This window comes from Dendrobates tinctorius, unplaced genomic scaffold (genome assembly GCF_039654945.1).
Source record: "Dendrobates tinctorius isolate UK_male_01 unplaced genomic scaffold, ASM3965494v1 ptg000257l, whole genome shotgun sequence".
Classification (NCBI taxonomy): domain Eukaryota; kingdom Metazoa; phylum Chordata; class Amphibia; order Anura; family Dendrobatidae; genus Dendrobates; species Dendrobates tinctorius.
Genome location: NW_027361924.1, coordinates 5701016 through 5726130, shown reverse-complemented (window position 1 = coordinate 5726130; position 25115 = coordinate 5701016). Strand labels below are relative to the sequence as shown.

Genomic DNA, 25115 nt, shown 5'->3' with positions numbered 1-25115 from the left:
GTATTTTCTTTTCATTTTTTTATATTTTTTTATGTTTCTTTTAGCCCCCTTAGGGACCTGCGATTGCTTGAGCACTTATTCAATAAGCAGTTTATTATATAATTGACTGTCTTCCACAATCCCAACCACCGGTTGCTAATGTCGCCGATGTCATCATCGTCAGTAGCTCAACTATCTTGGGTGCCATCTGTATAACGCAGCCAGCAGCCGGGGAGCACTCAGCTCCTCTACATAGTGAGGTCACACATTCATTGGAAATGTACGGCAGATATTACTAAAGGGTTAATGCAGCACCGCTGTAATGCCAGATGCAACCAACGCGGCCATCCTAGCCACCATGGCGCATGAAGATGGAGGAGCCGCCTGCCAGATGTATCTCAGGCCAATGGGTCTGTACTACAACTTACCAGATGTGTCCCCATGTAGACTTGGTGAGAATATACTGTATATCTACAATGCGCTGAAACTGCTATGGCCCCAACATTTCCATGATGCCTGTTTAGAATCAGTGGCGTAGCAACTGTTTGTGGCGCCCGGGGCGGTCGAAAAATTTGCCGCCCCTTTGGTCGTTGATAATTCAGAAGCATCCAAAGAGCCCACACTACACTCAAAGGGGGCGGACGCTGACAGCTTGGGGCCCCTGTGCAAGAAATGTGTCCGGGTCCCCCTCCTTTTATGGCGTCAAAGCTACGTGTGTGTGTGTGTATGTATACAGATAGATAGATAGATAGATAGATAGATAGATAGATAGATAGATATTGATATTATATAGCCACACACATGTATATATATTACATTGTCTCTTTTATTATGTATATTTATTATGTCTTATTACACAGTGCCCTCTCTTGTTATGTACACCTCCTTCCCTTACATATTGGATTATATATAGCCCCTGTCTTTATTACATACCGTCCTGTCTTGTTAGCTGTATAATGCAATGATGGCTGATGGAGCATGGGAAAGCTTGCTTTGTAATGGAGGAGCTGATGGACTGGTCGTCTCGTCACCGGCTCCTCGATCAGCAGTCATTTTATATCTAAGAGAGGGGACTATGTAATAAAAGAGGGCGCTGTGAATAACAAGAATACGCTATGTAAGAGACAGCACTGTACATAACAGCAGAGGAAGCTATATAATAAGGGACGGCACCATATATAACTAGAGAGGATGGTACGTAATAAGGGACGGTGTTATACATAATAAGAGGAAACTATGTAACTAAGGATGGTGTTATACAGAATTAGTGAGTACACTATATGCTAAGGGACTGTGTTATACATAATAAGTACGTACACTATATACTAAGGGGACGGTGTTACACATAGTAAGTGAGTACACTATATACTAAGGGACTGTGATAGACATAGTAAGTGAGTACACTATATACTAAGGGACTGTGATAGACATAGTAAGTGAGTACACTATATACTAAGGGGATGGTGTTACACATAGTAAGTGAGTACACTATATACTAAGGGACTGTGTTAGACATAATAAGCGATAATGTCTTCCTCCACCTCCCCCTGTTCCTAAGGCCATTATAAGTCCCCCTTCCTCCCATCCCAATCCCCCACACCCCTCATTATCCTCCTCCCCTCGCACCCCATCATTGCCCTCTTCACCACCTCCATCATTTTCTTCTCCCCCACCACTATCTTTGCTTTCTCCCCCACCACTCCCATCATTGCCCATTCCAACACCTCCATCATTTCCTCCTCCTCCATCATTTCCTCCTCCTCCACCACCCCCATTTATTGCCCTTTCCACCACCACCATCATTGCATTCTCCCCCACCACCCCATCATTTATTTTTACCCCATCACTCCCATCATTGCCTGCTCCATCACCCCCATCATTGCCTGCTCCATCACCCCCATCATGGCCTTCTCCCATTACCCCCTCATGGCCTTCTCCCATTACCCCCTCAAGCCCTTCTCCCATTACCCCCTCATGGCCTTCTCCCATTACCCCCACATGGCCTTCTCCCATTACCCCCTCATGGCCTTCTCCCATTACCCCCTCATGGCCTTCTCCCATTACCCCCTCATGGCCTTCTCCCATTACCCCCTCAAGGCCTTCTCCCATTACCCCCTCATGGCCTTCTCCCATTACCCCCACATGGCCTTCTCCCATTACCCCATCATGGCCTTCTCCCATTACCCCCTCATGGCCTTCTCCCATTACCCCCTCATGGCCTTCTCCCATTACCCCCTCAAGGCCTTTTCCCATTACCCCCTCATGGCCTTCTCCCATTACCCCCACATGGCCTTCTCCCATTACCCCCTCATGGCCTTCTCCCATTACCCCCTCAAGGCCTTCTCCCATTACCCCCACATGGCCTTCTCCCATTACCCCCACATGGCCTTCTCCCATTACCCACTCATGGCCTTCTCCCATTACCCCCTCAAGGCCTTCTCCCATTACCCCCTCAAGGCCTTCTCCCATTACCCCCACATGGCCTTCTCCCATTACCCCCTCATGGCCTTCTCCCATTACCCCCTCATGGCCTTCTCCCATTACCCCCTCAAGGCCTTCTCCCATTACCCCCTCAAGGCCTTCTCCCATTACCCCCTCAAGGCCTTCTCCCATTACCCCCACATGGCCTTCTCCCATTACCCCCTCAAGGCCTTCTCCCATTACCCCCACATGGCCTTCTCCCATTACCCCCTCATGGCCTTCTCCCATTACCCCCTCATGGCCTTCTCCCATTACCCCCTCAAGGCCTTCTCCCATTACCCCCTCAAGGCCTTCTCCCATTACCCCCACATGGCCTTCTCCCATTACCCCCTCATGGCCTTCTCCCATTACCCCCTCATGGCCTTCTCCCATTACCCCCTCAAGGCCTTCTCCCATTACCCCCTCAAGGCCTTCTCCCATTACCCCCACATGGCCTTCTCCCATTACCCCCTCAAGGCCTTCTCCCATTACCCCCTCAAGGCCTTCTCCCGTCACCCCAGGCATCATGGACTTCTCTCCCCATCACGGTCTTCTCATGTCCCCATCTCCTCCAGGGCCAGGCTAACCTACAGACACACACACAGACATACATACACACAGACACCACCTCTCTCCTCTCACGTGTCCGCAGCATCGCCCGCGCTTCCTCGCTCACACAGCAGCGGCCGCTGAATGATGACGTCATTCAGCGGCGCTCCTCTGTGTCAAACAGGAAGCGCGGCCTCCGGGCAGGAAGCAGGACGGACCCTTGCAGCTCTGCTCCTGCTATTCCCTCTTGCAGGCAGCGGAGCTGCTGTGATTGCTCCCTGCCCGCCGCTGCACTGCACTGTGCCTCCGCGCTTCTCCCACAGAGAGGAATTGCTGCTGTTGCCGCGCCGCCCCCACACACGTGCCACCTGGGGCGAACCACCCCCCCACGCTGCGCCACTGTTTAGAATCCCGCTCTATCACACCCTTGTCCTACGGCCGCTACATTGACGACATTCTAATAATCTGGGCTGACTGTAAGTGAACTAAAACAATTCCATGAAGGAATCAGGGACGTTACCAGTGTGTGACACATGTGGATCAGGACAGCAGACTGTCAGTCCTTACATGTCTCACGCTAGTGACGCCCCCTTTCATTTAAAATGATCTCTGAAGGCGGAGTTTAATGGAGATCTATGTCCCCGCCCAAAGATCTTAACATCTCATTTACATATCAAGAAAAACGTGGATTTTTCTGGAATAAGACATCGGATCGCGCGTATCATTTTATCCAGCTTCCTATGACCTACATGTCCGTATAGACAGCAGAGCGTGAGATTACAGAAATCTCATTCACTTTGCTGGTACCGTAAAATGCTGCATTTTTTCCCTGGGCAAATAAATCTGTCTATGAATGTAATTTTGGGGAGAAGCCCGGTGCCGCCTCTTCTCTTCATTTGGCGGTTGCTATTTAGTATATTTGATTTATTTTGTGACTCCTGCGGCGGTGACGTGTTGGTAGGTAACACAGGAGCACTGTATTCTACCAGCGGTCACAGATTCCAGAGCCTAAAAGCTACAAATAAAAAGCACAAAATAATCATAACTCATTAAAAAATAATAAACCCATCGGGCCAGTTTTCTAATTTTTTTTTTCTTTTTCCACTATATTTTATGGCAAATTAAATCATGTCATTAAAAACTATAACTCGTCCCACATCCAAAAGGAAGTAAAAAAGTCTTCATCAAATGTTGATAGAATAATAAAAAATGAAACAGTGTTAATTTAAAAAAAATATATATATGTTATGGAGGGATTTATTTCCAATTCTGTATAGAAAACCTCCAGTGACTGCTATTCTGGCTCCTACCACTAGAGGGCGACAATAGACAACCCCTGAGATGGATGATTGCAGACTGGACACATTGTAGCAAACTCCCAGCTGTGTGAGTGATCAGACCAATTCACTCACAGCAATCAGAGTGAGTGTGAGGGCTCAGCCGCCTTCATTGCAGAGAGACTGAAGGCGACCCCCAGCGGCTGAGAGTGACAGAGCAGAGGACCAGGCACTTCCTGGAGAGGGCGGGCTCAGGGCTTCAGGGGGAGGGGCACACAGGGTTGGGGGCGTGGTTTAGAATGCAGGATATTGATACAACATTGCTACATGGTATCCGCGCGGCGCCCCGCCCCCCGGCCCGGCTGTAGCTCCGCCCGCTGCCCTCTCTGTAGCTCCGCCCCTCCGGCCGGTCCTGTCTCGTCTCTCGGTGTTTCCTCCTCGGGCGGCAGAGCTCAGAGCGGACCCGGTGCACCGGAGCCTCAGCTGGACGTGTGTGTGCCGGGAGGCTCTGACGGTGCAGCGCCATGACGGGGAAGGTGGGAAGGAAGTGTCTGCTGAGGTGATCCAGGATGGGGGCCCCCCGACTGCTGCTGCTGCTGATCTCCCTGGGGGTCCTGTGCCCTCCGGGGGCCAGCTCTACTCAGGGTAAGTGCAGAATCGCCCCCAAACCCATACAGGTGCCATGACCCCATAGTCTCATACTGTGCCCCCCCAGAGACCAGCTGTATCCCCCCATAGTCTCATACTGTGCCCCCCCAGAGACCAGCTGTATCCCCCCATAGTCTCATACTGTGCCCCCCCAGAGACCAGCTCTATCCCCCCATAGTCAGATACTGTGCCCCCCCCGAGACCAGCTGTATCCCCCCATAGTCAGACACTGTGCCCCCCCCAGAGACCAGCTGTATCCCCCATAGTCTTATACTGTGCCCCCCCAGGTGCCAGCTGTATCCCCCATAGTCTTATACTGTGCCCCCCAGGTGCCAGCTGTATCCCCCATAGTCTTATACTGTGCACCCCCCCCAGAGACCAGCTGTATCCCCCATAGTCTTATACTGTGCCCCCCCAGGTGCCAGCTGTATCCCCCATAGTCTTATACTGTGCCCCCCAGGTGCCAGCTGTATCCCCCATAGTCTTATACTGTGCACCCCCCCCAGAGACCAGCTGTATCCCCCATAGTCTTATACTGTGCCCCCCCAGAGACCAGCTGTATCCCCCATAGTCTTATACTGTGCCCCCCCAGGTGCCAGCTGTATCCCCCATAGTCTTATACTGTGCCCCCCAGGTGCCAGCTGTATCCCCCCATAGTCTCATACTGTGCCCCCCAGGTGCCAGCTGTATCCCCCATAGTCTTATACTGTGCACCCCCCCCAGAGACCAGCTGTATCCCCCATAGTCTTATACTGTGCCCCCCCAGGTGCCAGCTGTATCCCCCATAGTCTTATACTGTGCCCCCCAGGTGCCAGCTGTATCCCCCATAGTCTTATACTGTGCACCCCCCCCAGAGACCAGCTGTATCCCCCATAGTCTTATACTGTGCCCCCCCAGGTGCCAGCTGTATCCCCCATAGTCTTATACTGTGCACCCCCCCCAGAGACCAGCTGTATCCCCCATAGTCTTATACTGTGCCCCCCCAGGTGCCAGCTGTATCCCCCATAGTCTTATACTGTGCCCCCCAGGTGCCAGCTGTATCCCCCATAGTCTTATACTGTGCCCCCCCCAGGTGCCAGCTATATCCCCCCATAGTCTTATACTGTGCCCCCCCCAGGTGCCAGCTATATCCCCCCATAGTCTTATACTGTGCCCCCCCCAGGTGCCACCTGTATCCCCCCATAGTCTCATACTGTGCCCCCCCCAGGTGCCAGCTATATCCCCCCATAGTCTTATACTGTGCCCCCCCCAGGTGCCAGCTATATCCCCCCATAGTCTTATACTGTGCCCCCCCCAGGTGCCACCTGTATCCCCCCATAGTCTCATACTGTGCCCCCCCCCAGGTACCAGCTGTATCCCCCATAGTCTTATACTGTGCCCCCCCAGGTGCCAGCTGTATCCCCCATAGTCTTATACTGTGCCCCCCCAGGTGCCAGCTGTATCCCCCATAGTCTTATACTGTGCCCCCCAGGTGCCAGCTGTATCCCCCATAGTCTTATACTGTGCCCCCCCAGGTGCCAGCTGTATCCCCCATAGTCTTATACTGTATCCCCCATAGTCTTATACTGTGCCCCCCAGGTGCCAGCTGTATCCCCCATAGTCTTATACTGTGCCCCCCCAGGTGCCAGCTGTATCCCCCATAGTCTTATACTGTGCCCCCCCCAGGTGCCAGCTGTATCCCCCCATAGTCTCATACTGTGCCCCCCCCAGGTACCAGCTGTATCCCTCCATAGTCTTATACTGTGCCCCCCCCCCCAGGTGCCAGCTGTATCCCCCATAGTCTTATACTGTGCCCCCCCAGGTGCCAGCTGTATCCCCCATAGTCTTATACTGTGCCCCCCCAGGTGCCAGCTGTATCCCCCATAGTCTTATACTGTGCCCCCCAGGTGCCAGCTGTATCCCCCATAGTCTTATACTGTGCCCCCCCAGGTGCCAGCTGTATCCCCCATAGTCTTATACTGTGCCCCCCCAGGTGCCAGCTGTATCCCCCATAGTCTTATACTGTGCCCCCCCAGGTGCCAGCTGTATCCCCCATAGTCTTATACTGTGCCCCCCAGGTGCCAGCTGTATCCCCCATAGTCTTATACTGTGCCCCCCAGGTGCCAGCTGTATCCCCCCATAGTCTTATACTGTGCCCCCCAGGTGCCACCTGTATCCCCCCCATAGTCTCATACTGTGCCCCCCCAGGTACCAGCTGTATCCCTCCATAGTCTTATACTGTGCCCCCCCCAGGTACCAGCTGTATCCCCCCATAGTCTCATACTGTGCCCCCCCAGGTGCCACCTGTATCCCCCTATAGTCTTATGCTGTGCCCCCCCCCAGGTGCCAGCTGTATCCCCCATAGTCTTATACTGTGCCCCCAGGTGCCAGCTGTATCCCCCATAGTCTTATACTGTGCCCCCAGGTGCGAGCTCTACACCTGATAAATACAGCATTGCCCTACTGGTGCCAGCCAACTCCTCCTACAAGCCTTTTGGGATACCGTGCCCCCCAGGTGCCACTTCTACTCCAGCTAAGTACAGAAATACCAACCCCTCCCAATCCATGTAGCTTCATAAGTCTTCTTATAATATGCCCCCCCAGGTGCCAACACTACTCGGGGTATATACAGAGTTGTCAGCCATGAAGTTCCATAAGTCTTATGATGCCATGCCCCCAGCCCATGTGCCCGTGATTCCCTACACCCCCTTTTCTGAGCCCCATGTACCCCGAGTCTCTATCCCTACTGAGTTCAGACCCCCATACTGCTGCTGGCACTGTAGGGGCATCTCTATGGGTTGATACATTGCTTTCTAGCTTTAGGTGGCATACCAATATCATTGTGGCAACGTCTGTGAGGGCACAGACTTGTGGAGCTCTGATAGGTGGCAGAGGAGGAACCCTGGGCATCACCGGTACCTAGTGTTCTGGCCAGGGCTGTGGAGTCGGTAAGCCAAACCTGCAACTCCGACTCCGACTCCTCAATTTCTCTTACTCCGACTCCGACTCCACGACTCCGACTCCGACTCCCACACATATTGCTTATATTTAAGTGAAAAATTTATTGTAGTACAATGTGAACCTCAGACATTTAATCATTTTTATGATCCAATAATCAAGATATTTAGATAGAACAGAATATATATTGGTGTACTACCCGGTTTTCATTCTTTTTGGTACAGATAAGACATGGATAGACAGATATGGATAAATGGATAGATAGAGCAGACTTCTAATCTGCTTTTGCTATTGAAAACATTATCTATGAGCTCAAAAACCTTTCAGGTGATGCAGTTTTTTAAAAAGATGATCAACTTTTGCAGCTGAAAAACGTATCCTCAAAAAACACAGGAAAAACGCTGTGTGTGAATGTAGCCTTAGATCAGGAATAGAACAGCCATTTATAGGACATTTCATAACTTTCCCAAATTCCTATGAAAAAATATTCAGCACATCCTGCATTGAATTACAGTACCCAATTTATTAGATATTTTAGGAGTCGGTCCATTTTATACCGACTCCAACTCCGACTCCGACTCCACCAAAATGAGCACCGACTCCGACTCCACGACTCCGACTCCACAGCCCTGGTTCTGGCAGGGTAGTAGTGCCCGTATCTATCCTGAAGTCTGTGTCTCGCCCCTGGAGAGCGGCATTCTGTGGCCAGGCTTTGCACAGAGCAGAGTTGGCACCATTTTGCCCGTGGGCACAGAGTCTCCGTGTTCTTCATTTGTCATGACAGCCGTTCCCAGTGCACTAATATTCAGATGTGTCCGATCAGCGTCGCCGATGCCCCCGGGCGCCGTGTATACTCTACTCCATGTGTTTATTACGGCACATTACAGTAATTATCAGCTATCCCTGGCACTCGGCTCCTCTGCCCTGCAGTCACCAGCTGTGCCCGTCATAGCTGTTATTTAAAGGGACAGCATCTGTTATCCCAGAGGACTGAACCATTAGGTCTGATAACCCCACGGTCCGATATGGGGAGCCCAGCACGGTTATGTCTGTTGATAGGCACCAGGTTTGAGGAATTTCTAGGATATTGAAATAGTAGGATCCTTAAAGGGATAGTACACCTTTTTATGCTTTTCTGTTATCATGTAGGTGCTAGACCTTCCATGTTTCCTTAAGGACATTAACCCTGTGCACCTGTTGGGTCAATTTCCCTTTACATTCCTTGACTGGGCAAAGTGCATGTAAGGATTAGTTGTACCTGATTACATTGTGTGTCATGTCATGGAGATTTGCCACAGCTCAGGCTGGAGTCACACACCAGCGATCCTGACAATGATATCAATGTGTCATATCAGTCACAAGAAAAAGGAGGGTGTTACGCAATGATGACACAAGTCGCCTTTGGCCCTAATCAGCCCCCGCTCCTGTATTCACATGTATAGAACCTTCAGAAGCTCGTGATCGCCGGTGACGAGACCTGATCTCGTGATCGCCGGTGACGAGACCTGATCTCGTGATCGCCCAGTGGTCTCAGTCATTGAAACCCCGGCGATCATGCATTAATAACCTATCGTGTGGATTTTGTTCAAAGGATCACCCCCTTTAATAGGTCACAAGCCGCCCCATAGTATGAGAACCCTGCAAACAGCACCTCATATCTCAGCTTCCAGATTTACAATTCTTGGCATAGTTCTCTTTTAAATGATTGCAAAGTTCGGTGAGCGGTTAGTTTTCCTTTAACGTAAATGTTTTTACTAGTGACACATAACCAGTAAATGCCGTCACATAGTGTAACTCATGATTTCTTAAAGGAATTGTCCACCCAGAACATCGCACAACATGAGTTGGGAGTCTAAAGCTGGGGTTTGACATCAATATATCCTAAAAGGGTATATGGGCAAGCTTTGTCCTTCTTGGATGACCCCATTAAAGGGAATACGCCGATGGAAGGGCCCCTTTAAATTTTGCTGTGCCAATTATCTAGCAACCAATGAGAGTTTAGTTTACAGTCTTACATACGCAAAATGTGGCTTCTGATTGGTTGCCATGGGCAACAGGATTAATTGATACACAAGACCATTAATGTTTAAAGGGCAAATACAATGAAAATGTATGCGACGCCTCCAATAACCACAGCACACATATATAAAAGTCTACATCTAGAAAATAAATATGTACCCCCCTCATTATAATATGCTGGACAGGTATTAGCATATTCTTGTTTGTTTACTGGGCTTGTTTTCTGTTGTTTCAGTTGCAAATAATCCTGAATTCTCTTGGGGAAACCTGTGGGTTTTTTTTGTTTGTTTTTTTTTTTATTTTCCTGCTTTTCCCCTCATGTGACTGTCAGCTGAGTATCTGGCAATGAACATCTCCCCTCCCCCCATTGTTTTACTAGTGACACATCTGTGATACTCCCTGGGGCCATTGTGGGTTACCTGTGAAAATTACACAAAGTGATGTGACCCAAGGAGATGTTGGGGGAAAAAAAAAAAAAAAAAGTTTCACTGGTATTAAAGAAAATTGCATAACTAGCAACTCCCCCATTACACTAATATATAGATCAAAAAATAAAAAAAAAAAACACAGCCAGATATCACTGAATGAAAAATCCCAGTTGCAAATCTTTATTCATTACATAATGGAATGTGTTGAGAGCAATAAAACATAAAAAATCATCAATGTAAAAAATCATGATTAATATCCCATGGAGGTCTGGGATTTGGAATTATACTCAAAAGCAATGTAGAAAATCAAAGGAAATGATGCTCAGCAGTGTGTGTGTGGCCTCCATGTGCCTGTATGACCTCCCTGCAATGGTGCTGATGAGGCGGCGGATGTTCCCCTCATGCATCTTTTCTTTGTCTTGAGGCATTTCCACTGAAGTTGGATCTGCCTGTAATTTGATTTTCCACTTTAATGATCATTCCTAATCCAGACTTCCATGATGTATTGATTTTGATTCACAATGATCATTTTTATGTTTTATTGTTCTCAACGCATTCCACTATGTAATGAATAAAGATTTGCAACTGGAATATTTACTTCAGTGATATCTAGGTTGTGGGATTTTATTGTTCCCTTTATTTTTTAAGCAGTGTGTGTGAATATTTAAAAAAAAATAAAAATACCGTATATAGATATATATCCAAAATTGTTACCACCCTTTCACTTGTTCCAAAAAAATGAAGTATTTCTCCCAGAAAGTTATTTCAGTTACACATGTTTTATTCACAACACAAAATAAAACGGAGGAAAAAAAGGCAAATTGGACAATTTCACAGAAAACCCCAAAAATATGCCGGACAAAATCGTTATCACCCTCAAATTAATATTTGGTTGCACGCCCTTTGGAATAAATAACTGCAATCAGTCGCTTCCTATAACCATCAACAAGCTGCTTGCACCTCTTGGCTGGAATTTTGGATCACCCTTCTTTTGCAGATTGCTCTTGGTCTCATATTTCGCCTTCTCCCAACAGGAATTTTAAGATCTCTCCACAGGTGATCAATGGGATTTAGATCTGGGCACATTGCTGTCACTTCAGAACTCTCCAGCGCTTTGTTTCCAATCCATCCATTTCTGGGGGCTTATTGAAGTATGTTTGGGGTCATTGTTCTGCTGGAAGACCCATGACTTAGAATGCAATCCCAACTTTCTGACACTGAGTAATACATTGTGCCTCAAAATCCTTTGGTATTCTTTGGTTTTCACAATGCCTTGCACACAGTCAAGGCCTCCAGTGCCAGAGGCAGCAAAACATCTTTGAACCTCCACCATATTTGACTGTAGGTACTGTGTTCTTTTCTTAGTAGGCTTCATTCTGTTTTCAGTGAACAGTAGAATGATGTGCTTTACCAAAAAGCTCTATCTTGGTCTCATCTGTCCACAAGACGCTTTCCCAGAAGGATTTTGGCTTAGTCACATACATTTGGGCAGTTTAGCTGTTTGTCTGTGACAGCAGTGGGGTCCTCCTGGGTCTTCTGCCATAGCGTTTCATTTCATTCAAATGTCGACGTATAGTCCGCACCGACACTGATGCACCCTGAGCCTTCAGGACAGCTTGATTTTTTTGGAACTTGATTGGGGCTCTTTATCCACCATAAGGACTGTTCTGCTTTGCAACCTTATATCATTTTTTCTCTGCTGTCCATGTACAGGGTGGTTAGCTACAGTGCCATGGGTTGTAAACTTCTTGATTATGTTGTGGACAAAGGAGTAAGATCTCTGGAGATGGACTCGTAACCTAGAGCTTGTTGATATTTTTGAGCAATTTTTTTTTTTGTTCTCCTGTCCTCAGACAGTTCTCTACTCCTCGTTCTGTTCTCCGTGCTTATTGTGGCACAGATTCAGTCAACTTCTCCCCTTTATATCTGGTTTCAGGTGTGATTTTCATATTGCCCACACCTGTTACTTGCTTGAAATAAAGTTGTGTGCCAACACTTTTTTGTCCTGCCCATTTCTGGGGGTTTGTGTGACATTATGTCCAATTGCTTTCTGGAAGATTTTCAAGGCCTTTAACATATATAGAAAATTATTATTTTTTTCTGTCCATTTGAGGCCTCGGATGACAGAAATCTGCCACAGCATGTAGCGACAGGCAGGCACCACACCCTGGGGCGTAGAGCAGCGGCTCCGGCACAGTCATGGTTAATCACCCATTCCCGGCATAACTACGCAAACAAAAACCTGCTATCTTGGGTGTAAAGGCTGATAATGGCGTCCACAATTTGCTGCATGCCCGCTCTGCCCAGTAAAGAGGGAGCAGATGAAGGCCATGAATTTCTGCTAGCACAGTTGCTTTAAAGGGATGTTCCTCTTAATTTTTACTTTGAGAGTTGTTGTCCTCAATGGTCCAGTCCAGCTTGGTCCTGCTTGACAGTTTGGTTGCTATGGATAAACTGCTTAGCAACCAGAGACATTTAAATAGAGGTCGTCAGGTAGTTTCTCCCTAGCAACCAGTCTGACTATGGTTTCTAAGCTCTTTATCAGGTAGTGTTCCCCTAGCAACCAGTCTGACTTGGATTACCAAGCTCTTTATCCGGTAGTGTGCTCCTAGCAACCAGTCTGACTTGGATTACTAAGCTCTTTATCAGGTAGTGTTCCCCTAGCAACCAGTCTGACTTGGATTACCAAGCTCTTTATCTGGTAGTGTGCTCCTAGCAACCAGTCTGACTTGGATTACTAAGCTCTTTATCTGGTAGTGTGCTCCTAGCAACCAGTCTGACTTAGATTACCAAGCTCTTTATCTGGTAGTGTGCTCCTAGCAACCAGTCTGACTTGGATTACCAAGCTCTTTATCTGGTAGTGTGCTCCTAGCAACCAGTCTGACTTAGATTACCAAGCTCTTTATCTGGTAGTGTGCTCCTAGCAACCAGTCTGACTTGGATTACTAAGCTCTTTATCAGGTAGTGTGCCCCTAGCAACCAGTCTGACTATGGTTACTAAGCTCTTTATCAGGTAGTGTGCCCCTAGCAACCAGTCTGACTTGGATTACTTAGCTCTTTATCAGGTAGTGTGCCCCTAGCAACCAGTCTGACTTGGATTACTAAGCTCTTTATCAGGTAGTGTGCTCCTAGCAACCAGTCTGACTTGGATTACTAAGCTCTTTATCAGGTAGTGTGCCCCTAGCAACCAGTCTGACTATGGTTACTAAGCTCTTTATCAGGTAGTGTGCCCCTAGCAACCAGTCTGACTTGGATTACTAAGCTCTTTATCAGGTAGTGTGCCCCTAGCAACCAGTCTGACTTGGATTACTAAGCTCTTTATCAGGTAGTGTGCCCCTAGCAACCAGTCTGACTTGGATTACTAAGCTCTTTATCAGGTAGTGTGCCCCTAGCAACCAGTCTGACTTGGATTACTAAGCTCTTTATCAGGTAGTGTGCCCCTAGCAACCAGTCTGACTTGGATTACTAAGCTCTTTATCAGGTAGTGTGCCCCTAGCAACCAGTCTGACTTGGATTACTAAGCTCTTTATCAGGTAGTGTGCCCCTAGCAACCAGTCTGACTTGGGTTAATAATGTGTTACATTTTAACATAGATTTGCCCCTGAATTGGGGCCAAAGTCATCTGAAGATGCATGTTGATGATCAGGAACGGTCTGCCCATGATTTCTCTTTCTCTCTGACAGCTCTGCAGGGAAGCTGTAAATGTCTCCCAGCTTTTCCCAGAAATCAATACACACAAATGGCGCCTCTACAAAACTCTAAAAATCACTGGCCCAAAGCCTGAGGCTGCACTACTGACATGTTCCGATGACCATACTTCCCTTCTTGTTCCGGTCAGGTGCAGTGACGTCGCGGAGACCTTTGAACTTTCACATTAATATGTCTACCATCTGCCTCGAATAGCTGCGTATGTAGGTGGAGAAGTTGATGTAGATGACGACTGCCGTCCGCTCAAGGTCTCCATGACATCACTGCACCTGACGGGAGGAGACGTGAGGTCATCAGGACCTCCTCAGTAGTGCAGCCTCAGGCTGCGGGCCTAGATTTCGTACACTAGCCGCCATGTTTTATTAAGTCTTATTACATGGACATAGTGACCGGGGAGAAAGCTAGAAAACCCAATCACAACTCCGAGTCTGATCATTTCTCATCTTTGCCATTTCTTCGGTGTCTGTCCTGCATCTTCGCCGTTCCTGACTCAGCCGCTGTAAGGACTTCTGTTTCCTGTAAATGATTAATCAGAAGATTCTCCTGTAATTACAGAGCATTTCCTCCATTTAGAAAACACTATGGCGGTCATTAAAGGCACAACTCTGAAATCCACCAGTCATTATATCTGTATATAACATTTGCGTTTCAAGCCTTTTAATAATATGGATCCACACATAGCAACTCTTCCAATATCGGCATTAGAGCATCTTCGTAGTAGTTCTGCCTTAGGCTTCGGCCTAGGAATGAATAAAGTATTATTATAAACATGTCGCTCGGCTCTCCTAGTTTCCTGAGTGGCCTATATACAACAGGGCATACTTCACTAGGTGAATGTCGGCCATTTTTGTTATTATCCGGCTTCCACAGAAATGTAACAAACTAGAAAGAAGAGAAAGGAATGAAGAGTATTCTCATCTCCAAGATCTATCCCGATATGTTGTATGTATAACAATATTAGCAAATACCTCCAATTAGAAATGTAGTATAGTTCTTCTGATTAGCTATGTTGCTTACCCCATGTAAGGGCATTGCAGTAGCTTAGGTATCCATGGTTATGACCACTCATATGGTGACAGTTGGTTGTAACCCTGGATACCTAAGTTACTGCAATGCCCTGTGTGGGGTAAGTGACCTAGCAAATCAGGAGAACTATACTGAATTTCTAATTGGAGGTATTTGCTAATATTATTATTTCTACACCTACTACATAATGGGATAGGAGCTTGAAGATGGAAATACCCCTTGTTAAGGATATTTCTCAAAAAAAAAATTTTTTTGTGTTATTTACATACAGACAGGGGGCGGCCATTTTGTAAGCTATACAGAAGCATTCAGTTTGTTGCATGTAAAAACAGTGGCGTAGCTCAAAATTTGTGGAAAAATTGAAAAAAGGGGGTTCCGACATCAGCATCTTCATTAAAAAAAAAAAGGTTGCAAATCCAGAGCTGAAATTGGCTGGCAAACGGGTTTCAGACATACGTCCTTTAGTCGTTGCATAACATCCGTCTGAAAGGCGTTTGCCAGCCAATTTCAGCTCTGGATTTGCGACCTTTTTTTTTTTTTTTTTGTTTTGACACCAATGCGAAATCTCCAACTAATCAAAGTCTAGCATGGTGTGCCCATATGGGCCAGGCGGACCTTCATGGCCTGGATGCTGTGGATGCGTCCCAGTATGAGCCGCAGACCTTCTGAATTTATACTGTGCGTACCGGTAGCTTCTTTATCTCGTTGGTAGGTTGTGGTAGTTCATGGTAGTTTAGCCACTAGGTGGCGCTGTCTCAGGAGCATTGTTTTTCTTACAGATCTCTCCTATGTTTCGGAGATGTTTTCCCAGACTCCCCAGCGATTGTCGTTCTTCAGCTGGTACGGGAACGTGCGGCTCTTCCAGTTCCAGGTGCCCGCGGATGCCGTGCTGCTCCGGTGGCTTTTTCAGGCCACGCGAGGGAAAGGAAGCGGCTGTGAAGACGTAGAGATCACCGTGTAAGTCTCATCCGGCAGAATCTCACCACCACGTCCTATACTTAGGACCCCTCTAACCCGGAGTCTTGTCTTGTATTTTCCAGACACTTCCGTTACGGAGCCCCACCTGTGATTAACCCCTTGGGCTACAGCTTTGCGCCAAATACGAGTGTCCCGTTCTCTTTCAATCAGACAATGACGTTTCGGAACACTCTGCAGAGTAACTTATACTTGAATATCAGTAACCCCACGCCCGGGGACTGGTTTGTAGCTGCTCACCTGCCCAAAGACACCGAAAAAATTGAGATTCAGGTAAGGCGATGAATTTTTTCTTGGTTACTATTTGTTTCACTTTAACCCCTTCCTTTGGCAGTTATTTTTTTTTTTACATTTTTTTCCATTTTAGAGCATTTATTATCCGAGTATATGATTGCGGTGATAGTATTTTGTTTTACATATATTATTTAAAAAAAAAATAAATTCAAGACTTTGTTAAAGATCATTTTCTTTTTTCCCATTGGTGGGGTGGTGCGAGGGTTTATTTTTCATGTGGTGACCTGACATTTTTATTTTGGGGTACAAACCGTACTTTCCTAATTTTTATTGCATTTTGGAGGGGTGATGACTGGATAAATAGGCATATTTTGTGTTTCAACTTTTTTCTCGTTTTTATGATTTTTTTTTTTTCCCCTTTTTGTTTTTTTTTCATCTTCCTTTTAGTGTTTTTTACTTTTATTTGTTCTCTTAGTGGCAAACTGAGATTTGTTCTGCTGATGCATGAGGATTATTTAGACTTGATAGAACTGTAACAAAACCTCAGCTGTGAGCAGTATTGGGAACATGCAGCTGTCCTGTGCAGTGAAGGGTTGTCCTTTCTTGGCAGCGATCCCAGTGGGCACAGATGTTCCTCTCTGTCGTTCCAGGGTCTCACCAAGTCCTGCACGTACATCTTCCAGCCAGAACTGTATGTCCTCAGAGAGGTGGACGTGCCAATCCTGCAGGAGGACGCACCGACGCTGCAAGTGCTGGAGTCAGTAAAGAACCCGGCCCGATACAAGTAATTACCTGGAAGGCAAGGTGTGGTGGATGGGGGCAATTGCTGGACGGTGGGGGCAATTGCAGTCTCGGGTCACAAGGGAGAGAAGGGCGAGACTCCACCGTCATTGTGTGATGATAGATATTCGGGAATAAATTGCGGCTGTGTATGCCTGATTAGATACAATGAGCCGTGTATCTAATCCTCTCCTGTGTGATACTGACTGCTGAGCCGTGTATCTAATCTTATCCTGTGTGATACTGACTGCTGAGCCGTGTATCTAATCCTCTCCTGTGTGATACTGACTGCTGAGCCGTGTATCTAATCTTATCCTGTGTGATACTGACTGCTGAGCCGTGTATCTAATCCTCTCCTGTGTGATACTGACTGCTGAGCCGTGTATCTAATCCTCTCCTGTGATACTGACTGCTGAGCCGTGTATCTAATCCTCTCCTGTGTGATACTGACTGCTGAGCTGTGTATCTAATCCTCTCCTGTGTGATGCTGACTACTGAGCCGTGTATCTAATCTTATCCTGTGTGATACTGACTGCTGAGCCGTGTATCTAATCCTCTCCTGTGTGATACTGACTGCTGAGCCGTGTATCTAATCCTCTCCTGTGTGATACTGACTGCTGAGCCGTGTATCTAATCCTCTCCTGTGTGATACTGACTGCTGAGCCGTGTATCTAATCCTCTCCTGTGTGATACTGACTGCTGAGCCGTGTATCTTATCTTATCCTGTGTGATACTGACTGCTGAGCCATGTATCTAATCCTCTCCTGTGTGATACTGACTGCTGAGCCATGTATCTAATCCTCTCCTGTGTGATACTGACTGCAGAGCCGTGTATCTAATCCTCTCCTGTGTGATACTGACTGCTGAGCCGTGTATCTAATCCTCTCCTGTGTGATACTGACTACTGAGCCGTGTATCTAATCCTCTCCTGTGTGATACTGACTGCTGAGCCGTGTATCTAATCCTCTCCTGTGTGATACTGACTACTGAGCCGTGTATCTAATCTTATCCTGTGTGATACTGCCTGCTGAGCCGTGTATCTAATCCTCTCCTGTGTGATACTGACTGCTGAGCCATGTATCTAATCCTATCCTGTGTGATACTGACTGCTGAGCTGTGTATCTAATCCTATCCTGTGTGATACTGACTGCTGAGCTGTATATCTAATCCTATCCTGTGTGATACTGTCTGCTGAGCCGTGTATCTAATCCTATCCTGTGTGATGCTGTCTGCTAAGCCGTGTATCTAATCCTATCCTGTGTGATACTGTCTGCTGAGCCGTGTATCTAATCCTATCCTGTGCGATACTGTGCTGAGCTCTGTATCCAATCCTGTGTGATACTGATGAATGACACCATGTGTTTTTGCTCCTCAGGCTTTTTGTCCCAGAATACACCCAGGAGCTCCGGATACAGCTGCTTAGATGCACTTCTAATGCCTCCGGATGCCCGCTGAAGGTCTCAGTGGGGTCTTTCACCCAGCCGGACTCCCCTTCCCACGAGGTGAACTGCAGTGAAGTTTCGGACTGTCGCATCATCCTGCAGTCTCCACCTTGGGAGAAGTGGCTGACGGTCATTGTGGAGAAGCCGCAGTGGCTTAACAGCAGCGTGTCCTTCCAGCTGATGTACAACCTGTCAGGTATTATCGATTGGGCATATCTGGGAACCTTTCTGATATCACTGGGGGGATTGGGCATATCGGCGTACCTTTCTGATATCACTGGGGGGATTGGGCATATCGTCGATGTTCCTGATATGTGAATGTCTGTGACTCCGGGGATCTCCGCCTTCTCTGGCGATGACTACTACCCATCTTTCCCAGTAACTTTTAACCCTTTCTTTTCTTGCAGTCTGTAAACCAGGAAGTATAGGATCCAGAATGTTCCAGTCATTCCTGAACCTGTTCTCCCCGAACAACTCCGCCTCGATAACAGACGGCCAGCAGACGACCCCCAGCACCACCGTCCTGCTGAACGAGGGCCCCACGTCCTGTCTGCGCAGATACCCCGTTATCCGGGAGGACGTGGACGTGGTATCGGTCCGGTTCCTCCCGGTGACTACTCCGTCGGTGCCCGTTGCGCCCCAGCTGCCCAGCGTGGTCCTGCTTGACCTCAGCTCGGAGACAGACAATGGCGGGATGCTGGTCGTGAATTTGCAGCTGAATAAGGTGAATATTATTTATTTTCTTAAAGGGACTGTCCACTTTCTGATGAAGTCCCTACAACTCCATATATTCCCATAAAACCCCTAACCCACCCCGTGTATTTTTATGGCATCTCCCTGGTTCTAGTGACACTCCGCCCATAGATCCGGTGGCTCCAAACCGCTCAAGATGGCGGCGATCTTGTGATTTACCCACATGTCCGTTTCCTTAGCTGTCACTTGTCTGGGGGTACCACCGTTCCTTGAGGGTCCCATGTTTTGTCTAATACCATTTGAGGCTTGTACGTTGCCGCGATGACCCTGGGACTACTCCCCCCATCATTGTGCTCTTCCTACCAGACAGGTGTGAGCAGTGTGAACAGCACGGTGGTGGCGTGTCTGAGTCCGGCCGCTCCCGTCCTTCATCTGAACGTCACGCAGCATTGCAATACAGGTAACATAACCCGATAGTTTATTTTTCTTGCCTTAAAGGGGGTTTTTGACTTTTGCAACATCTGGTCGGATTTGTTACAGTGGGTCATAAGACAGAACTGGCCCTTTAATTTGTAGATTAGTCAGTGGCTGCGGGAACTGACCGGACCGGTAGAGCGGGCGGTAGATCCGGTGTGCGGGAGGTGACCTGAGGCCACAGCTTAGATCTCCGAGTATATTTCTGTATTGTGGGAGGAACGTCCATTGTCATCTGTCCAATATTACCAAATAGAAGGGATCGTCCCGGTGCGGGGTGTGACGGTCAGCCGGTCGCCCATGTACCTGCCCGTAACCAGATAGTAGACGGATATATATATAATCAGATATCTCCCCCAGGCAAATACCAAGCCTCCAATATAGAAGATCATAAATATTATATATTAGCTGAGAAGCCCGGCGCTGCCTGGGTATAGTGACTAACTACGGTCAGTTATAGCAAATTATAATGATTATATCTCTATATATAAAGCTGAGCCCACTCCGCATAGCCACATTCACTATAATATCCCACATCATCCCGTCAGCCAGAGCCACCGGACTACTACCCCTAATATCCCACATCGTCCCGTCATCCAGAGCCACCGGACTACTACCCCTAATATCCCACATCGTCCCGTCAGCCAGAGCCACCGGACTACTACCCCTAATATCCCACATCGTCCCGTCATCCAGAGCCACTGGACTACTACCCCTAATATCCCACATCATCCCGTCAGCCAGAGCCACCGGACTACTACCCCTAATATCCCACATCATTCCATCAGCCAGAGCCACCGGACTAATACCCCTAATATCTCACATCATCCCGTCAGCCAGAGCCACCGGACTACTACCCCTAATATCCCACATCATCCCGTCCGCCAGAGCCACAGGACTACTACCCATAATATCCCACATCATCCCGTCAGCCAGAGCCACCGGACTACTACCACTAATATCCCACATCATCCCGTCCGCCAGAGCCACCGGACTACTACCATTAATATCCCACATCATCCCGTCCGCCAGAGCCACCGGACTACTACCACTAATATCCCACATCATCCCGTCCGCCAGAGCCACCGGACTACTACCATTAATATCCCACATCATCCCGTCCGCCAGAGCCACCGGACTAATACCCCTAATATCCCACATCATCCCGTCAGCCAGAGCCACCGGACTACTACCCCTAATATCCCACATCATCCCGTCCGCCAGAGCCACAGGACTACTACCCATAATATCCCACATCATCCCGTCAGCCAGAGCCACCGGACTACTACCACTAATATCCCACATCATCCCGTCCGCCAGAGCCACCGGACTACTACCATTAATATCCCACATCATCCCGTCCGCCAGACCCACCGTACTACTACCCCTAATATCCCACATCATCCCGTCAGCCAGAGCCACCGGACTACTACCACTAATATCCCACATCATCCTGTCAGCCAGAGCCACCGGACTACTACCACTAATATCCCACATCATCCCGTCAGAGCCACCGGACTACTACCCCTAATATCCCACATCATCCCATCAGCCAGAGCCACCGGACTACTACCCCTAATATCCCAAATCATCCCGTCAGCCAGAGCCACCGGGCTACTACCCCTAATATCCCACATCATCCCATCAGCCAGAGCTACCGGACTACTACCCCTAATATCCCACATCATCCCGTCAGCCAGAGCCACCGGGCTACTACCCCTAATATCCCACATCATCCCGTCAGCCAGAGCCACCGGACTACTACCCCTAATATCCCACATCATCCCATCAGCCAGAGCCATCGGACTACTACCCCTAATATCACACATCATCCCGTCAGCCAGAGCCACCGGACTACTACCCCTAATATCCCACATCATCCCATCAGCCAGAGCCATCGGACTACTACCCCTAATATCCCACATCATCCCGTCAGCCAGAGCCACCGGACTACTACCCCTAATATCCCACATCATCCCGTCAGCCAGAGCCACCGGGCTACTACCCCTAATATCCCACATCATCCCGTCAGCCAGAGCCACCGGACTACTACCCCTAATATCCCACATCATCCCGTCAGAGCCACCGGACTACTACCCCTAATATCCCACATCATCCCATCAGCCAGAGCCATCGGACTACTACCCCTAATATCACACATCATCCCGTCAGCCAGAGCCATCGGACTACTACCCCTAATATCCCACATCATCCCATCAGCCAGAGCCATCGGACTACTACCCCTAATATCCCACATCATCCCATCAGCCAGAGCCATCGGACTACTACCCCTAATATCCCACATCATCCCGTCAGCCAGAGCCACCGGACTACTACCCCTAATATCCCACATCATCCCGTCAGCCAGAGCCACCGGGCTACTACCCCTAATATCCCACATCATCCCGTCAGCCAGAGCCACCAGGCTACTACCCCTAATATCCCACATCATCCCATCAGCCAGAGCCACCGGACTACTACCCCTAATATCCCACATCATCCCGTCAGAGCCACCGGACTACTACCCCTAATATCCCACATCATCCCGTCAGCCAGAGCTACCGGACAACTACCCCTAATATCCCACATCATCCCGTCAGCCAGAGCCACCGGACTACTACCCCTAATATCCCACATCGTCCCGTCAGCCAGAGCCACCGGACTACTACCCCTAATATCCCACATCATCCCGTCAGCCAGAGCCACCGGACTACTACCCCTAATATCCCACATCGTCCCGTCATCCAGAGCCACTGGACTACTACCCCTAATATCCCACATCATCCCGTCAGCCAGAGCCACCGGACTACTACCCCTAATATCCCACATCATTCCATCAGCCAGAGCCACCGGACTAATACCCCTAATATCTCACATCATCCCGTCAGCCAGAGCCACCGGACTACTACCCCTAATATCCCACATCATCCCGTCCGCCAGAGCCACAGGACTACTACCCATAATATCCCACATCATCCCGTCAGCCAGAGCCACCGGACTACTACCACTAATATCCCACATCATCCCGTCCGCCAGAGCCACCGGACTACTACCATTAATATCCCACATCATCCCGTCCGCCAGAGCCACCGGACTACTACCACTAATATCCCACATCATCCCGTCCGCCAGAGCCACCGGACTACTACCATTAATATCCCACATCATCCCGTCCGCCAGAGCCACCGGACTAATACCCCTAATATCCCACATCATCCCGTCAGCCAGAGCCACCGGACTACTACCCCTAATATCCCACATCATCCCGTCCGCCAGAGCCACAGGACTACTACCCATAATATCCCACATCATCCCGTCAGCCAGAGCCACCGGACTACTACCACTAATATCCCACATCATCCCGTCCGCCAGAGCCACCGGACTACTACCATTAATATCCCACATCATCCCGTCCGCCAGACCCACCGTACTACTACCCCTAATATCCCACATCATCCCGTCAGCCAGAGCCACCGGACTACTACCACTAATATCCCACATCATCCTGTCAGCCAGAGCCACCGGACTACTACCACTAATATCCCACATCATCCCGTCAGAGCCACCGGACTACTACCCCTAATATCCCACATCATCCCATCAGCCAGAGCCACCGGACTACTACCCCTAATATCCCAAATCATCCCGTCAGCCAGAGCCACCGGGCTACTACCCCTAATATCCCACATCATCCCATCAGCCAGAGCTACCGGACTACTACCCCTAATATCCCACATCATCCCGTCAGCCAGAGCCACCGGGCTACTACCCCTAATATCCCACATCATCCCGTCAGCCAGAGCCACCGGACTACTACCCCTAATATCCCACATCATCCCATCAGCCAGAGCCATCGGACTACTACCCCTAATATCACACATCATCCCGTCAGCCAGAGCCACCGGACTACTACCCCTAATATCCCACATCATCCCATCAGCCAGAGCCATCGGACTACTACCCCTAATATCCCACATCATCCCGTCAGCCAGAGCCACCGGACTACTACCCCTAATATCCCACATCATCCCGTCAGCCAGAGCCACCGGGCTACTACCCCTAATATCCCACATCATCCCGTCAGCCAGAGCCACCGGACTACTACCCCTAATATCCCACATCATCCCGTCAGAGCCACCGGACTACTACCCCTAATATCCCACATCATCCCATCAGCCAGAGCCATCGGACTACTACCCCTAATATCACACATCATCCCGTCAGCCAGAGCCATCGGACTACTACCCCTAATATCCCACATCATCCCATCAGCCAGAGCCATCGGACTACTACCCCTAATATCCCACATCATCCCATCAGCCAGAGCCATCGGACTACTACCCCTAATATCCCACATCATCCCGTCAGCCAGAGCCACCGGACTACTACCCCTAATATCCCACATCATCCCGTCAGCCAGAGCCACCGGGCTACTACCCCTAATATCCCACATCATCCCGTCAGCCAGAGCCACCAGGCTACTACCCCTAATATCCCACATCATCCCATCAGCCAGAGCCACCGGACTACTACCCCTAATATCCCACATCATCCCGTCAGAGCCACCGGACTACTACCCCTAATATCCCACATCATCCCGTCAGCCAGAGCTACCGGACAACTACCCCTAATATCCCACATCATCCCGTCAGCCAGAGCCACCGGACTACTACCCCTAATATCCCACATCGTCCCGTCAGCCAGAGCCACCGGACTACTACCCCTAATATCCCACATCATCCCGTCAGCCAGAGCCACCGGACTACTACCCCTAATATCCCACATCGTCCCGTCAGCCAGAGCCACCGGGCTACTACCCCTAATATCCCACATCATCCCGTCAGCCAGAGCCACCGGACTACTACCCCTAATATCCCACATCATCCCGTCCGCCAGAGCCACAGGACTACTACCCATAATATCCCACATCATCCCGTCAGCCAGAGCCACCGGACTACTACCACTAATATCCCACATCATCCCGTCCGCCAGAGCCACCGGACTACTACCATTAATATCCCACATCATCCCGTCCGCCAGACCCACCGTACTACTACCCCTAATATCCCACATCATCCCGTCAGCCAGAGCCACCGGACTACTACCACTAATATCCCACATCATCCCGTCAGCCAGAGCCACCGGACTACTACCCCTAATATCCCACATCATCCTGTCAGCCAGAGCCACCGGACTACTACCACTAATATCCCACATCATCCCGTCAGAGCCACCGGACTACTACCCCTAATATCCCACATCATCCCATCAGCCAGAGCCACCGGACTACTACCCCTAATATCCCAAATCATCCCGTCAGCCAGAGCCACCGGGCTACTACCCCTAATATCCCACATCATCCCGTCAGCCAGAGCCATCGGACTACTACCCCTAATATCACACATCATCCCGTCAGCCAGAGCCACCGGACTACTACCCCTAATATCCCACATCATCCCGTCAGCCAGAGCCACCGGGCTACTACC

General features: G+C 49.1%; 1 protein-coding gene across 1 annotated transcript in view; it reads left to right on the top strand.

The window, feature by feature from the left end:
* Window positions 1-4598: 4598 nt before the first annotated feature.
* PGAP6 (post-GPI attachment to proteins 6) overlaps window positions 4599-25115 on the top strand; it is a 35968-nt gene continuing 15451 nt past the window's right edge. Inside the window, exons 1-7 of the mRNA XM_073558542.1 lie at window positions 4599-4910; window positions 15811-15988; window positions 16072-16279; window positions 16891-17024; window positions 18396-18658; window positions 18870-19186; window positions 19522-19615. Coding sequence (XP_073414643.1) covers window positions 4835-4910; window positions 15811-15988; window positions 16072-16279; window positions 16891-17024; window positions 18396-18658; window positions 18870-19186; window positions 19522-19615 — 1270 coding nt within the window. The 5' untranslated portion in view covers window positions 4599-4834. The remainder of the gene's footprint in view (window positions 4911-15810; window positions 15989-16071; window positions 16280-16890; window positions 17025-18395; window positions 18659-18869; window positions 19187-19521; window positions 19616-25115) is intronic.